Below are 17,289 nucleotides of genomic sequence, written 5' to 3' on the forward strand. Positions count from 1 at the left end.
AAAAACTGCTATTGAACAGACATGATTTTTAAAAAATGTGTCAGAAAAGGCAGAGAAATGGAGGCATAAGTGACAAGAAAGATTTGGTTAGCCATAATTTTAAAGAAATTGATGTGTCAAACAGTAAGGAGCCAAATCAGTTTAAAAGAGCAGAAGGAATCTAATAGCCTTGGCCCACTATGACACAGAAACAGTAGAATGATCAACAGAAGAAACACTGATCAAATATTGTTCTGCTCTCCTCTTAAGTAAATCACAGCCCTATCAAAATAATTTTGTATTTTAAACAATAAATTTCAGCTATTCATTTGATTTACAGAAAAAACACTTGAAAGGGCTCTATTCCACAAAATGTACACTCACAAAGAGCATTCTAAGCTATCAAAGTTGATTTCTAAACACTCCTAAACAAGCTGGAGTCATGATAACATTTTAAAGGAAATACAGGGCATTTATTCTAAATCAATCCCTAGTAATATCATTAAATATTTGCCATTTATTCCTTCAGTGCACTACTCATTTGGTCCTCTTCACACAAAAGCTGACTAAATCATCGCTTTCCAGACTGGTGGCCCAGTCTCTAAAACTGGCAGCAGATTCTAAGATCCACAAGCTAAAATTTAACTGTTTAGTAATCAATGCTGGTTTCTACAGAAAATACTTTTCTCAGCTTTGTTTCAGAACTTGTAAGGGGGAGGGAGACACAAAGAGAGAAGTCAGTGAGATTGCTCACACATTTTATTTATTTAACTAAGGAAGAATGCTTTCTGTGTTTTCATCAAGCACAGCCAGCAGCTTTGGCCAGCTGCAAACAAGTTGCAGAGCACTTAACCCACTATATAATTACCGAGTACTTCTGTAGTTATTTGAGCCTGAACAAAGTGATAACAAAGAGACAAGCAATCAAAAAACTTTGAACTCCAAATACTGTAATTTAAGAAAACTGTGCCAAAAATAAGTAGGGACATGTATGGGTTGGAGGGTAAGGTAAGGGTGGCACTAAGGGTAATTGAAAGAGCTTGCTGCAATCCCAATTTTCAGAGCACCTCTGTAACCTATTTATTAAAAAGTAAAACTAAAAAAAAAAAATAAACTACCTTTAGCCCTCCTCTAGAACCTGCTTTCCAAGTGTGCAGTACCAGACAAGCAGCACAACAGGGCTCGTGTTTACCTCAGAGACAACACTGTCACTCCAGCTACATTTGTCCAACATTTTACACTCACACATTAAGAAATGATGACTATTTCTGGACTGCAAAATACTATCTGAAGGACAGACATATTATATACCACACATTCTAAAGTGGCAGGTTGCTATGGTTTCCCACTGCAAGAACAAAATTCGCTTCATTACGTTATCTGAAGATCTCTTCTACTAAACCAAAAGGGTCCACCAGGGAAGCAGACTGTCTTTTGTGAAAATCAGTCCACTTTCCTCCTAAAACAGCTTTTGAAAAGAAGGCTATAGCTCTGCACATGAACTGCAATGTCCTAATGCTTGATGTTCTGAGCTGCGTACTAACCACCGAGTTCCCACAATAGCATGAATGCTAACTGACTTGTAAGCTGCTGCACTCTGTATCTGTGGTTTGGAAAAATATATTTGGCTCTTGATTGTTTAAACTGCTACCTAAACTACTTAACTCATTAATTTGGTAAAGCACATTAGCAATTACAATCAATTAGTAGACCCTCTTATCTTGAAAATCCAATACAGATAACAGGAATCAAACTATTTCCTCTTAAAAAAAGATGTATCACTCTTTACTGAGGCATTGGGAGAATGAGTTATTCCAATCTGACATGAAGCAATCTTCTGTATACTCAGACTCTTTATGGGACACTTGGCAGAGTGTCTCCACTTTTGAGAAAAACAGCAGCAAGATTTATCGGAGGACATTCTTCAGCAAGGTACAGGTATGGGCCTGGCTTGAGAGGTTTCTTCCTTTCCATTAAGCTAAGTAAGACATTCACAGGATCCAACCCTTAAAGATACTGTTCTACTGTCACTTTAATCCAATGATTTAGAAAAAGAATAAGTTTCAACTGAATCTGCTCTCCAGTCTAACTTGCCACATAAGTGTTAAAGCTAGGCCAAGAGAAGCCATTCATGTGCAACCAGGGACAATAGCTACCACATCAGTGTGGAAACACACTCTCAATCCCATAATTTTAAAGGTAATAAAAAGGAATTTGCATTAGAATCATGAGACAGTTACATTTCTCAATCAAAAGCCTTAAAATAATTTCACCATAGAGTTCGTTTTTTTGCAAATACATCTGAGTTAATAGCTCTTGAGGTTGGGTGAAACTAGAGTCAGAGGCAAAAGCTTAAGCTGTAAATATTACTCTATAGTGAAATCAAGGCACTAATTACTTAAAAAAAAAATTGGCAGTGAGATCGGATCCTGGGGGTGGGAAAGAAGTTCAGCTCAGGACTGAGAATATGGGTGAATTGTGGGAAACCTAACCCCACGTATCAATGCATTCAATTCCAGTGCTTCAGAGAGCACCTAATCTTTGTGACACAAAACCAATAAATGTGAATTCCCCTGAACAGTACTGCCAGGGTGTTACCTTGCTTTTGGAGGGTGTGGCAGGGAGAATGCCTTCAGCCAGTTACTTTTTTTTTTTACCCAACAATCTTTTCCGTGTATTTTTGCTTATTTCCAAGTACTACATGATCCGTCAGTAATCTGCCACTCAGAAACCAAAAATACTTGCTCAGTCCATCTCTTTGGGTTCATCAACCAGGCATGGAATGAAAGATCCCCAAGTATTGCTTTTAGCAAACTATTTTCAACCAGTTTTAAGCCCCTGAGCTCTCAATTAGTCTTTCAAGTTGCATTCATTTGGGATTTTTTGAAGAGTAGATTTTTTGTAAAAAGCTTCCAAATTCAATTACTTCACTTCCTAATATTTTTTTCTTACAAAAATGAAAAACTACGTATGTCCATGATGTCAAGATGCAGCTAATAGGGTTCACAAACTTGTGTTCCAGGGTAGTCAGGAACAATCAGCTCCCACAGCTGCACCCACACAACCATTGGAAACATTTAGTCTGTAAGCAAAAAAAAAAAAAAAAAATTGAAACATGACTTTGTACTGTCTTGTAATGACTGAAGTATTTCAAACAGTTCTCTCTGAAGCAAACTGGCACTGTCCCCAGACTGCTCCTCACAGGGTGACTAACAAAAGCACACACACCTTTGCAGACTTATTAGTAATCAGAAGTCCCTGGTCTCAGCTTTCCCTGTTTATTCCTATTCAGGAAACTACTCTGTGTTCTGAAACCCTTCCTAGAAAAGCAGTGCTGAAACTTCTCAAAGTAGGAGGAAATACCTAGCTGAAAATTATGGGCAGGGAAGAGGTAATCACAAAGAGGTCAGGACTACTGCTATTTTTTAAGTTTCCACCACAGCATCTAAGATTTCATACCCCATGCCCTTTTCTTCTAGAACAGCTAACTAAACACTAGTCCTCTTTATCATGCTTGTTGACTGTTTTAACAAAGGCTGGAGGAAAGGGGTGTGAAACAGCAAAGAATTTTCCTGGATGACTTTCAATTTAAATACCTTTGGGGTAAGAGGAGATTATTTTTAAAATCAATCCATCACAAAAACCACCTAAAGAGATCACAATAAATGTGAGCAAGCATACAAATCAGATACATACAAGAGACTGCGGCATTTAGATTACATGTCATTCCAATACACTAATAAAAAAGCAAATGGACTGCTATTATCCCTATCCAAAACAGGGTTTTGTGCATTGTCATTGCAATTAAGGTGGAAAAACACGCAATAGTCCGCTTAGTTCAGCTTAGGTATGCAGTAATAAGTTTTCCAGTTTGAAAAAGTAGATATCCTGTTATTACCTTTTAAACTTTCTTTATTAAGAAAATAAGGGGAGAAGAAAGCATGGAATGGATGATTGACCAAGATCAGTATAAGAACACCAAGTAAGAGTTAATTACAACTTCTGGATCCATTCCAGGTTTTGGTATTTATGTGTGTTACAGTCTCTATATTCAGTCTGACAGTGTGTCCTTCTCCCATTTGATTTATAGCAAGGAAATGCAGAGCTCATTGCCTTTCTTTTTGGCCTGCAGAGTTCTTCCTGTTTAAAAGCTGAAGAATGCAATGGAAAGCAAAAGTCACAAGAAACTTTTTAAATCATTTAATCTAAGTTTCAGTCAAATCACTCAATGTATCAATGTCAGGGCTAACTGATACCCCCTCTGATCTCCATAATCTTTCTTCTCTAATGAAGTTTAGACATCTAAATCCTTTACATTAAGGGTAGTGGGAGTTAGATGCATGAACACCTTTGAGAACCTGGACCTCTGTGAGCTTAAGTGAGACCTTTAAAATTAGAATCCCACAGTTCTCCTGTGCTTATACTGGACTTCAAGTTATGAACAGACTTTCCCTAAAGCAGGTCCAAATGGCTTAGAGACTTGTCTCCTTAGCCTCCCAGGCTGTGTTCACAAGCACTTGTACTTAAATCCATTCAAGAGATCTTTATTCTCTCCTCTGACATATCTGATATAATAAGCTTCAGTAAAGAATTAACACCAGACAAAGCAAATCTCTTACAGGGCCTCACATTTACCTGGGAAGCTTCACCTCTTTCCTTTTATTTCCCCTTCTTTCTCACGTGCACTTCTTTACAATTATGTTAATGAACTAACTCGAGACAATTATTACAATAAGGGAACAAGCACAACATAACTACTGACAACTGTAATCAAACCCCTGACTGTCCTTGTGTGTTTGTGTCTATCTGAATTGTATATGAAACACAAGAGAAGGGGTGGGGGAGAAAACTTTCTGGCTTTTACAACAATTTTTTTTTTACTGAAATCCCAGCAAAAATAGTTTCAAGAAGCTTTATCTTATTTCTGATGCTATAGTCATAAAACATTATATGGTGAAGTGTGAAAAGCCATCATTAACTTCAGTAGTCGCCTTGAGAACAGGCCGATATTAGATACACTGGAGGGGGGGGGGGGGGCAGGGGGGAATAGTATTTCCCACTCCCAAGGGCTCAGCCTACATACACACATTTCTCCAATTAAGACAATCATATTGCAGTGCTTCCTGATGTTGTTCAGGCAAGTTAATATCTGTTTGTAACCCATCACAAAATAATCATCTCTCTGCTACAGCAGAAATTCCTCTAACTGATAACAACAGTTTTATAGTCTCCAAAGGACTTAATTATAGGATCTGTCCTCTGCCTGTTAACCATAAATATTTGATTTTATCCAGAACAGCTCACAGAAAAGGAAGCCCTATTCATTTCAGCACATATCCTTACAGAATAATTTTTAAAATTCTTATATAAACATGTAGGGGGAATTCTGAATGTTACTTAACGTAAGTAGAGTAGAAGGATAATGAGGAAACTGTATACTAAGAAGTACTAAGACTTCCCCATGAAAACCTGCTTTAGATTAAAGCTCTTGTGTTTATGCTGTGAATAGTATCATTAAGACACATATAGGATTTTTCCCTTTAATACAAGGCATTTCTAGATGAAGTGAAGTGGAAAGGACACAGGACTTCTGTAGAATCACACAAAAGTTTTGAGGACCAATTCATAAAGATGAAAGAGCCAGGAAGCAGCATTGCTCCACCAGGGAAGGCTAGCCAGAAGCTGAGGACAACCCTGGCAAAGGCAGGGCAGAACCTCACCAAAGACACCACCCCACAGCAGAGTGAGCAGAGCCGGTCTGGTGACAGCGACCGGCTGCCCTGACAGTCCCGCGATTACCAGACAAATGAGAGATGACAAGGCAAGTCCAAGGTCAATTTGGGAAATCTGATCAACAAGTCTGGACAAGCAGGGGAGAGGGATGACCACAGTCCTTCCTAGACCATAGCTCTGACCTTAAGTCAGGCTCCTGGACCCCTGGGCAGGGAGTATAGGTGGAAGTCCCAGGTGAGGCTAATCCAGGCAATTAAGACCTACTACTGGTGCTCTCTGACTCTGGCAATAGAGATTAAACAGACATTTACACAGACTTCTGAAAGACATACAGACATAGATTAAATTGAAAAGAGGTGAAGATGTCACTGCCGCAACTATCCACTCTGCTTCTATGGCAGGATCACCACCCATTCCTGCAGCAGTCCCAGGACTAGCACACTCCTCAGCTTGGCACAGCCATATACACTGGGATCAATGTGCCTTCAGCCACCAGACCAATTCACAAGAAAATTGGTTGTTCTTGCCTCAGGAATGACAACCACCAAAGAGGTAGAATAGACATCTAGAAGAGAAGATGTAATACCTTTAGTGATCCAGTCTTAATCCTCTTTCTCATATCTGCCAGAGCTACTAGGGAACAGCTGCAACATTTAAGACGTTACTGGTGCTCTCACTGTTTGCTGCCACCCTCTTGAAAAGTCTTCTACCCACACACAGCAGACTGCAGAGCAGATGGAGTATGTGCACTCGCTTCAGCCACTTCAGCACAAAGTCTAGCACCTTAGAGTTAGCGACTTCTCACAGCTGCTGCCCAAGTGGCTAACAGCAGCCTAGACTCTGCACCAGGGATGTTAACAACATACACTGATGAAGGTGTTTTGGGCTTCCACTTGCTAAGTGTCTAAGCCCTAGGAATGTTTTTAAATCAAAACCTGTACATTACATTTAATTGACATGGATTGTTTTTCCTTAGTATCGCTTCAGTCCAGAATCCTTGTTGCAAGAACACAAAATAAGCCAGTGGCTTTGGCTGCTGTCAGTGGCTTCCAACCAGCTCCATGGCCCACTGTGCTTTTTAGAGTTCTTGGTCTATTTTTAACAGCAATTTAAGACATAAAAGCTATTTAAAACAAGCAGCATAAAAAGAAGTATCATTTGCTTCACATGATTATTATGTGCATAGTAATGACAGGAAGACTACTGCGAATGTTTTCCAACTCTTAAAAAAAAAAAGACGATGCTTCCTTTGCAATATATAATTTTGAATTTTAATTTAGATAACTCACATTATTTACTGGCAACAAAAATATGCATATTCATGAGATCTGATTTACTTTAATCTTTATTTCTGATGTTCTGCATCTGTGAATACTTGAAGCACTTCAGTTTGCATTCATGGGCAATTATACAGGAATCTCACAGAGTAGCAACAGATTGATTTATAGTTACAAGTTTGTAGCACAGAAAGCCAATTCATTTTCTTTCAGAAGGGCTGTGGCATGAGATCTGGGATTGATGCTTCCACCCTCATTTTTGAACAAATTACTTTTTCTTGTCTAATAGAAATACAAATCAAGGTCATTATAATGAGGGTCAAAACAGTGATTTTTAGATGCATTCACTCTACCAATTGTTAGCAAAAGTCTGAGGAAGAAAGACAAATAGACAGCAAGTGGAAACCTAAGTTAGGTTCAATGCAAGTGAATGGTGCTTTAGGGGGGCAAGATAGACACACTATTTGGTCATTCCACCTTCACACCCAAGGACTCCCTCAAGTTTCCTTATGTCAACTTCCACTGAGCCTTCTAGAAATCCAAGCACTTACTATGCAAAACACATTTTTCTTAAATATCTCTGCATCCCTAACCACACTTCTTTCTGGTCTTGCCTTTCTTATCATTCATTCCAGCCTTCTGAAGCACAAAGATTCTTCTAATAACACCAACTTTAATTAACTTCCAAAGGTAAGTCATAGAGAAAATGAAACAAACCCATAATAAATCAGTGAGAAGTACAATGGGAGAAAGTAGGATGAATACAGCTTTTGATGCATATCCTGAGTAAATAAGATGATAAAGCTCATTGATTCACAAAACAGTCCCTCTGTTTTACACTCACACTCCTTCAAATGAAGGAACACAACTGCAGAGGCTTCCCAGGAAAGCTGCTCCCTCATCTTCCTCTCCTTTTGCGACAATAGTCCAATGAATACTGGTAATGACAGCCATTAACACAGAAAAGGGGAGGATGTGAAAAGTGCTTCTAAAATCGAGTTTAGATCACTGTATTTAGAACAACTCAGGCTAACTGTTGCTTTGGCGAGTCTCACGCTTGGCGAGCACACACATAATGCTCTTGCCAGTATTTAGCCAATGTTTCTAAACAGTAAAAAAAACCCCACACATATGAACAACTTTTGCTGAACAAAAATCTCTTATAGCTAATCTTTATTTTCCACACAGTCTGCTTTAAGATGAAAGTAATTCCACAGCATTACTCCAAGACATAAAGATAATGAAAACAACTGCAGTTTCTCATAGCTATAATGCAAAGACATACCTCTGAGAGCAAATCCACGATGCTGTTCATTTCGGGTAGAAGGGACCAGAATTTATGTACACCAGATCATAGTTCGTTGTTGGGTGCAACTATATTAGACATACCCCTGGCTAACAAAAGTACCCTGTTCTGAACAACTAAAGTGTTATCTATCACATCTGTCAGCTAAACTGCCTCATGTGAGTAGATACATGCCTTTTTTTTTTTTGTCTTACAAATATTATGCTAATATTAACCCAAAAGGCTTTAAACTCAACTTGTCCTCTACTCCTGCCAGATGCGACAAGCTCTAATGTTTATGACTATTATAAAGAAAACGCTGTGCTATAGGGGAGGGTAAAACACTGCCTGGAACAGGTATTGGCTGTTTGTAATTTGCCACCACTTAAAGTGCAAGTCATCCTCCCTCCATTTTTAAAGAAAGGCATAAAGCACTTTAGAAATAATGCTTACAGCAAGTGCAAAACAAACACGTTCATAAGCAGAAAACGTAGAGACAGAAAAACGCTCTGTCTTAGAGGACAGAGGAGGACTTCTTTGACTTGTGCATCCAGTTGTAGACTAACAGTAGAGCTAGCTAGAAATGGTGCCAGGAATGCTGCCTAAAGGCTAAATAAGTCATGCAGCCTTCCTTTTACAAAGATTTCTGAACAACAGAGAAGCTGACAGACTTCACTGAAAAAAAGCATTCTTCTCAGCATATTTATCGCCTAGGCTATACTGAAATCTTGGACTTCCTGAGAGAGTTTCCAGAAACCATAAAGCCCACCTGGATTTGAACTCTTTCAAGCCCTTCTGAGATTCAGAGAAGTTCTTCCCAACTGCAAGATGCAGAAGTCTTCAATATCTGTATATTTAATGGTGAAAAAACTTTAAGGCTGCATATCATCTCGTTTATTAGTCACATATCAACATATATTTTCTTTGAGGAGTCAGAAGATCAAATACAGCTAAGAGGTTTGCCTTCCTAAAAACCTCACCTTACAGAAAATGTCAGTTCACTCCTTAAGAAAATTTTAAGCCTTTCAACCAATTCATAGTAATCATCACAAAATAGCTTGAAAGTTTTGGACTGAAGTAGAAATAACACCCCAACAGTTTTAGGAAAACAAATACTTAAGCACCTTTAACCCATTTGAAAGACATAGCATCCATTATAGGTCTGCAAAATACCTCCTTCAGCCATTTCTCAGCCTTTATAAGAAACTGGTATTCACTTTTGATAAAATAACAGATAATGGAACATTTATTAAAAAAATAAAGAGCCTTGGGCCTCAAGCATGCCCTAAACAGAAGCTCTCTATAGTAAGCAACTCTCCTTACTTGCCTAAAGTCAGTTCAGAATTGGAATATTTTCTGCTCCTGGGATAGTTTTAAACGCTGTTTTAAGTGTTTTTCAACGATGCCATATCTTTTCCAGATCTTGTAACATAACTGCTTATCTCAAACAAAAAAACCAAAGTTTATACACAACCTGACCTGATACCTACAACAAACTAGAATTAACTTTCACCAGCAACACATTCACCTTAACATAACCCTGAGTAACTCCTGTCAGTCTTCCTAGCAGAAAGAATATTTGTTATTTCACTCAACCAACCACACACAAACAAGGAAGATGAAGGCAGGCGTATTTGTAGACAGCCACCTGAACCCCAAACAAAGCTTGCCAACTTAGGCTGTTTTAAGCAAGAGGTTGACTGGGTCCTTCTGTTAGTCTTGACCTTCCATGAATATACAAAAATATTTCTGAGGCACTAGAACGTGTTAAGAAAAATAAAAATCCTTACTCATTCATAAGTAGAAGATTTTGGCCCTGTAGGAGGCAGGAGCAGTCACACAGCTAACTCCCACCAGTCCTCATCCCACCAGGAAAGCGGTTTCAACTCCCCTGACCTGAAAACCCAGTAAGGAGCTGTAACAAGCATTTAAAAGTCGCTTATACAGGGCCTGGGTGCACGGTCGGCAAGCTTTCAGCTTTCCAACGAGCGACCGTACCGAGTCCTTCGCAGCCCCGGGCGCGGTGCGGCCGCCTCGGGCGGGAGGCGACGGGGCCGGACCTTACCGTGGCCGTTGCCACAGGGGGACACACGCTGAGGCCCTCGCACCCAGAGGAGAAAGCTGCAGCAGCGCGGGAACTCCGCAAAGACTCGTTCCCTTGTGCTCTCCAGCCCACCTGGCGGCTTGAGGACGAGGGAAGGAGCGACGCCCGCCCGCCCGCCCTCGAGATTAGGCGGGAGGCGGCGCTAGCGCGCGGTGCCCTACAGAGGCATCGCCAGAGGCCGCCACCTGCCTGTCTCCTAGCGACGGCGCCCCGCCCTTTCCCGGCATCCGCGTCCCATGATTGGCCTGCCTGGAAGTCTATCACTCCCCCTCAGCCCCGCCCCTCCGGGGCGGGACGGGCGGGCTGTCTGCCGGGCGGCGGCTGTATGGCGTTCTCCCGGTGGTCGCTGGTGCCTGAGGAACCGGGCAGCGCTTTAGAGTGATCCCTCGGCGCCGCTGCGGCTGTCGCTGCGGGTCACACCTGCTCGGGGCCCTCCCCACGAGAGAAGGGAGCGGGGCGACAGGGGCAAGGTAAGTGCGCGGGGCCGGGCCACACCGGCGGCGGATTCGGGCTCCTCCGCGCCGTGCCCGGCCCGTCCGTGAGGCGGGCGTGGCCCCTCCGTCCTGCCGCCGGATCGCTCGTCCGCCACCGCGCCCGGCGAAGCCCCCCGAGGCGGCGAAAGGCAGGCCCGGACATGTGCCGGGGGGGCGGCGCGTGCGCGGTGCGCGGCCCCGCTGGGCCCCGCCGCCGCTGCTGGGCCCGAGGGCGGCGGGGGCCGGACGGGTGCGCGGCAGGAGCTGTCTGCGGGGCTTGGGGTGTGCCGGGCACAGCCGCGGGCACCTTTACGTGGGACTACCCGGGGTCCGGTGGGCCACGGTTGTGAAGCCTTCTGGCCTGGTGCTGGCTCGGCTGTGGTGTCACCCAGTCCCCGAGGTGAGCGGTGTAATTCTGGAGTTTTGAGTTGAAAAATACTACTGCGGTGAGCAGAAGGGTGGCTGCACCCACTCTAGCCTCCTAGCTGACAGCCCTGGTCGGGCCCAGCTCGCTCAGTACAGGGGGAGCTTCGCTGCCTGCGTATGCTGTGTGACTGGCTGGTCAGCGGGCCGAGCGCTGATGGCGCCGGTGTGTGCCTGATACCTACAACAAACTGGAATTAACTTTCACCAGCAACACGTTCACCTTCCATTATCTATATCGCTATCCGTTCCAAGTGTTCCACGTGCGTTGCTAATTGGCAAAAACTTAGACTTACAAATGAGCAGTCCACATACCTACAGAGAAAGGAAAGTTCCTATCTTTGCTGTAGAGACAAGTGTAAGTTTGTAAGTTTTCCCCCTTTTAGTTGTTTGATACACTTACATTTGTTTCTCGTTACAGATGATTGAAACACTTGTAACTACTGAAGCTCAGGAACTGCTGTACCAGCTCACAGCCCTGTTGGAACAGGAGTTAAGATGTCAGCCAAAGGCCTCTGGCCTGAGGCTGATTGAATCTGCTCATGATAATGGCCTCCGAATGACTGCAAGGCTGCGAGACTTTGAAGTGAAAGATCTCCTCAGCTTAACTCAGTTCTTTGGCTTCCATACAGAGACGTTTTCACTAGCTGTGAATTTCTTAGATAGATTCTTGTCAAAAATGAAGGTATGGCTTTTTAAACTATAAGCTCTCAGTCATTAGCTTCTGCTCATTGCAACCTTGTTCCTATTATAAGTTAGAATGTCTTGGGTTTAGCTGGCTAAAGGTTAAGCTCCTTGCAGACATTCTGGTTTTGCAAGAGCTAAAAAATGTCTTTCCCTGTTCATATTTTAGTATTGTTAAGAAAGCTGTTTCCTCTGGAGAAGAGAAGGAAGAGGGCATCAGCTGCAACTTCAGGATGCCCCATAGGCTTGGAAATGCAGGCCATATTAAGGGGTTAGGTCAAGATGGATTGTCTTGCCTGTTGCATGTATACAAGAACACTTTAAATTACTTATTATTTTACTGCTGTTTCAACCTACCCGTAAGGCTTGGGTATATTAAGAGGCTTGATGCTGGTCAGCACTTAGAATCTGGTAGTGGCATGCTGACCTGGGTTGTTGTTAATCATCTAACAAGACAGGATTACCACTATACTATTTGGTCAAGAACAAAAGCTTGTTTTCCTTGTGTGTTAAAAGAAAAATGAGAAAGCTAGATGGAGTGGATAGGAAAATGATGATTTGAAAGACTTGTGAATCCAAAATAAGCAGTAAAAATGGGGACTGTAATGCCTATGGAATAAAATAAGTGAGTTTATGTACGTATATATGCGCGTGTGTGTATATATAGAGAAGAGTAAAACCCAATTTTTTTTTTGTATAAGCCAATATGTATAACACTTTAAGTCCTAAAAGCTTCTGATTAAGCTATTATAGAACCTCATTAAGAAACCTGTTCTACCTCAATCAAAATATATTGTTCTGCAGTCTTGCTTTTTAGATGAATGAGGCAGAACTCATAGTGTGTAACCGTCTTCTCATTTAGTTAAATAAATATAAGAATGTAACCAGACAAAAGACTGATTTCTCAATCTTCAAAAAACAGAACAACAGCCCCTGCCCCCATAATTTTTTCCTAAAATACACTGGTGCCTATATAGTTTGGTATTTAGATGTTGAAATGGCTGATCAAAGACCTTCCTCTTTGAAAGTAACAACAATTCACTTTTCTTTAGGTACAGCCTAAACATTTGGGCTGTGTTGGACTCAGCTGCTTCTACTTGGCTGTGAAGGCATCAGAAGAAGAGAGAAATGTTCCCTTGGCCACTGACTTAATTCGAATAAGCCAGTATAGGTTCACTGTTTCTGATATGATGAGGATGGAGAAAATCGTATTGGAGAAGCTGTCTTGGAAAGTCAAAGCTACGACAGCCTTCCAATTTCTACAACTATATCATTCACTCATTCATGAGAATTTAAGCTGTGAAAGGTAAAATATGTAATACTTAGTTTGCTATGACTGTATATGATCAGGAAGCCTATGTAGAAAAGTAAGCAGGGAAATTACACGAGTAATTGGCCTTTCTATACTTAAAAAAACCCACAAACTTTCCCCCTTTATTGGTAAATATCATAAATGTGAATATCTGTAGTTTAATATTTTAATTTTAAATGTTGTTTGCATAAAGTGATCTAAAGAGTATTGCCCTCTGAGCCAAAAACCAAACTTGCTCAATAATGATAGTATAATAAATCTCTGCTTATGCTGCACTAAGTATTGCCTTATTGCAAAGATTTCAAAATCTGGCTTAGAAAGAGATTCCTTTTGGTAGTAAGCATTAAAATTCCTTGTTGGTAAACCTATTTTGACAATGCAACTCTCCCCAGTGTAACACAAGATTTATTTTTGGCATTAGGACTGCCAAAACTGAACACCTGTTTGACTGTAACCCTAGAACTTCTGGAACAAATGAGGCCTTTTTTTAGATAATGAATATTCTTACTCCTTCTCTGAGTTCCCAGAGTGGTGCTGCCTTGATCAAGCTTGCATTCTCCTTCTATATTCACTCATCTTTTTTTATTATAGGAGAAAATACCTTAATTTTGAGAGACTTGAGACCCAGCTTAAGGCATGTCACTGCAGAATCATGTTTTCTAAAGCCAAGGTAAACAGCTTGAAAGCTCAAAGGCAACAAGACTACTGAAACTTAACAAAGAGGTGTTTAAAAATGTTTTCTCTCTCCCCAGCCTTCTGTCTTGGCACTGTCTATTATGGCACTAGAAATAGAAGAACAAAAACTAATGGAGTTGACAGAGGCATTGGAATTTCTGCAGTTGCATTCCAAGGTATGTACAGATAAAGTTTCAGGGGAGGAAGGAAGAAAAATGCATGCAAGGGCCTACACAGTGGGGAAGGGGGAGGTCCATTGGCATACTGGTTTCTTTTGTGGCTTGGTAGGGGTTTTTTTCCCATTTGGCTTGGGATCTTTGGCTTCCTATCTTATGTGAAGAAGCTGAAAGTACATGTATGCTATAAGGATTTAATGAGTTATTAACATATGAGATTCTGTCTTGCTATTTAGATAAACAACAGAGATTTGACCTTCTGGAAGGAACTGGTGTTAAAGTGCCTTACAGAATATTCTTCAAGCAAGTGTTCCAAACCAAATGTCCAGAAATTAAAATGGATTGTGTCTGGACGTACAGCACGACAGCTTAAACATAGCTACTACAGAATAACACACCTTCCTACAATTCCAGAGACCAGCTCATAATAGGTAACTCCTTGTAAAATCAACTTCTGATAATGTAGAAGTAATTAGCTGTTAATTACCTCAAAGTTTCTTATTCCATATAGGTAACCTCTTGAAGACATGTAACATAAACATAGTAGGCCTGTCATAGAGGCTGGTCTGTTCTCGTGTTCATGCTTGAGCCAGTGCTGTACCTAAAGAAGTGGCAACCTAATATATGAACATTGGAGAAAGAACTGATCCTCTGGTGTGCTGTGGGAGCAGAAATGTGTGCTACAGACATTGGGACCTCATTCAAACTAAAATGTGGAGTAAAACTGGTAAAAAGGCAGAGAAAAAACTTGGCTTGCTCCTATCCTAAAAAGAATTGGCTAAGAGGAAACAGTTGCCTATTAGAATGAGTTTCTTGTAATCATTCACTTAAACCACTTTAAAAGAAGGCAGTTTTATATAGTTTTACTTTTATAACTGTCCGTTTAGTAAAGTCTAAAAACTGTAATTCAGTTATTCATATTACTGGTTTTTTGCTCTGTAGAAATTGTGAACTACTTCCTTATCTAGACTTTAATTCCAAAGGCTACATATTTACTGTAACAGCTGTCTTGCTGTTGTCTTGCTATATTAAAGTCTGATGCTTTGTTTGGCTCTTATAGAAAGCCCTTCAGTTGACTTTTTTTTTTTTACAGGAGTACAATAAAATGAGGAGAGAACCATCCTGTGACCTTGTCAACAGACGCATGAATATTTGAGAAACAAAGTCTGAAACATGATCTTAATAATGAAGAACTCAACTCATGGAAAGAGCATGTAACATTTCAGACTAAAGATCCTTCCAGCAAATATGTTCTTTTCATGATGATTACAACAACGCTCCGTGTCAGTTTTCAGTCTTATTTGTTAGACTGTTTACTGTTCAGTGAAATATCACAATACCGATACAAGGAATTTTAACACCTTATAGTTTGTAGAGCAGCTTGTGTAGTCTAATCTTGGTATATTATAACTGCAGGTGCTGAATCATGTATTTAATTTTAAAAATCTGGTTCACTTTCCAAAGATTACATGACGCTAGGAAAACATCATGTGCAGCAGCACAGTGCTGCAGTGTCTCAATCAAACAAGACTAATCCCGCTCATTATTAATGACAATAGCAAATGCCTGTCAGTCCACCTGACGTGCTGTTTAGGCAGTGTCATGTGTCCACATGTTCCTGCTGGGCAGGGCACTGGCCTTCTACCATAGACACACATTAAAAACTAGGCTATGCGGTACCCACTGAACATGTCAAGTAGCTAGAGCAGGAGAAAAGAGAAACTTTATTTCATTGCCTTGTAAAAGGTAGTCACTAATACAGCATCAGTAACTTCAGGATTTTGTAAGAGGTGTAGTTTACTGAGATTACAAATTACTTCATAGAGTGCAAAAACTTCATGCTACCTAATGAAGGCTGAGGGAAAGTACTGGGTCACCTGCCCCAAATCTGACACCAGTTTTCCAAAGTTTCGCTGTACAAGAGGTAAATGCTGATGCTGAACAGGTGCATTTTTACAGGCACAGTAGGAGTGGGGCTAATGCCCCATCTTGGCCTGTATGTGGGAGCAATCTAGTTCAGAAACACTGAAGATTGCTTCAACTCTGATCTCTTTAATGTTAAGCATCGTAAAATACAATTGTTTTTTCTGAAGACCGAGTCAGTACTTGAGGCATATCATGCTTCTGGTGCTAACAAGGAAGTGAATAATAAGAATGTGTATTATTGTACGTAAGATGAAGGGAGGTGTTCGGGGAATGTTGCTAATGACGTCTTGAATTCTGCATCACTGTGGAGCAGAGGTTGTTAGCGATAGGCTGTTAATAACTGATTGCCATATGAACTGACTTAGTGGAGAAGGAGAGATCAGAATGTTCTGAACATAGTGTGGGCTTAGATGTTAGCCAACCAACCCTTTCCCCTTTATGGTAATAGCCGAGGGGGAAACCATTCTTTGCATATCTCAAACTAGTTAAACTTTTCACAGAAGACTTCAGACCAAAGCTTTGTACTGGATGAATCAAGCCTTCTCGTGAACTCATTTGAGCGATTGCACTGCATAACATGTAATTGGGTTTTTGCATCTGCCAGTGCTATCTATCTGTGCGTTGTACTGGCCTCTGAAAAGCATGCAAGTGATTTGGACAACGGTGTGGTCGGCCTACTGGGATATGGGGAGAAGATGCAATGTGCAATTCTAATTGTCATATCTCAAGATATGTACCTTTCAATTAAACATTGAAATGTGTTCAACTGAGTAACTTTTTTTCCATTTGTTATAAAACATTTTAGTAGGAGGTGTATAAAGTGACATATCTGAACAGTACCTGGAAAACTTCCAGGCAGGAGGTAAGAGATTATGGAGATGTTTTTCTTTTTTTTTTTTTTTTTTTTTAAGAGGTTAAGGCTGCATGGGAAAGGCTATAGAACCAACAGGAAAAACTCAAGGTTCTTGATTAAATTATTTCAACTTGGCACACGATTACTCTAAATCCTTTGAGATATAAAAGTGTCAAGATTGAAAAGACTGACTTAAGTAGCTTAGACTGTTCAAATTTGACTTCAACCCTCTTCCATTATTTATCTAATAGTACATATCACCTGTTTCTATACATTGCAGTAAATACACGGATGGTGCTTGCTTAAGATAATCTGGAACTCAGATTTCTAATCTTGGGATTAGAATTTGCACTGATCTGACCATCCCAGTTTGACTAGGTATGAGTTTA

General features: G+C 40.8%; 1 protein-coding gene across 1 annotated transcript; it reads left to right on the top strand.

Annotated features, from left to right (window-relative positions):
• The first annotated feature begins 10,675 nt into the window (after positions 1–10,675).
• On the top strand, positions 10,676–16,817 carry CCNG1 (cyclin G1). Its single transcript, XM_076349774.1, has 7 exons — positions 10,676–10,848; positions 11,696–11,959; positions 13,011–13,264; positions 13,862–13,940; positions 14,023–14,121; positions 14,358–14,552; positions 15,215–16,817. The coding sequence occupies exons 2-6, from the start codon at positions 11,696–11,698 to the stop codon at positions 14,547–14,549; spliced, it is 888 nt and encodes a 295-aa protein (XP_076205889.1). The 5' UTR covers positions 10,676–10,848; the 3' UTR covers positions 14,550–14,552; positions 15,215–16,817.
• The last annotated feature ends 472 nt before the right edge of the window (positions 16,818–17,289 follow it).

The sequence above is a fragment of the Aptenodytes patagonicus genome, chromosome 12, assembly GCF_965638725.1.
Source record: "Aptenodytes patagonicus chromosome 12, bAptPat1.pri.cur, whole genome shotgun sequence".
Taxonomy (NCBI): Eukaryota; Metazoa; Chordata; class Aves; order Sphenisciformes; family Spheniscidae; genus Aptenodytes; species Aptenodytes patagonicus.

Bases quoted from the DNA above. Each gene is read 5' to 3' on its own strand.
- CCNG1 (XM_076349774.1), top strand. From the start codon at position 11,696: ATGATTGAAACACTTGTAACTACTGAAGCTCAGGAACTGCTGTACCAG. The intron at 13,265-13,861 runs GTAAAATATGTA...TTTTTATTATAG, and splicing joins GAGAATTTAAGCTGTGAAAG to GAGAAAATACCTTAATTTTG. The intron at 13,941-14,022 runs GTAAACAGCTTG...CTCTCTCCCCAG, and splicing joins TCATGTTTTCTAAAGCCAAG to CCTTCTGTCTTGGCACTGTC.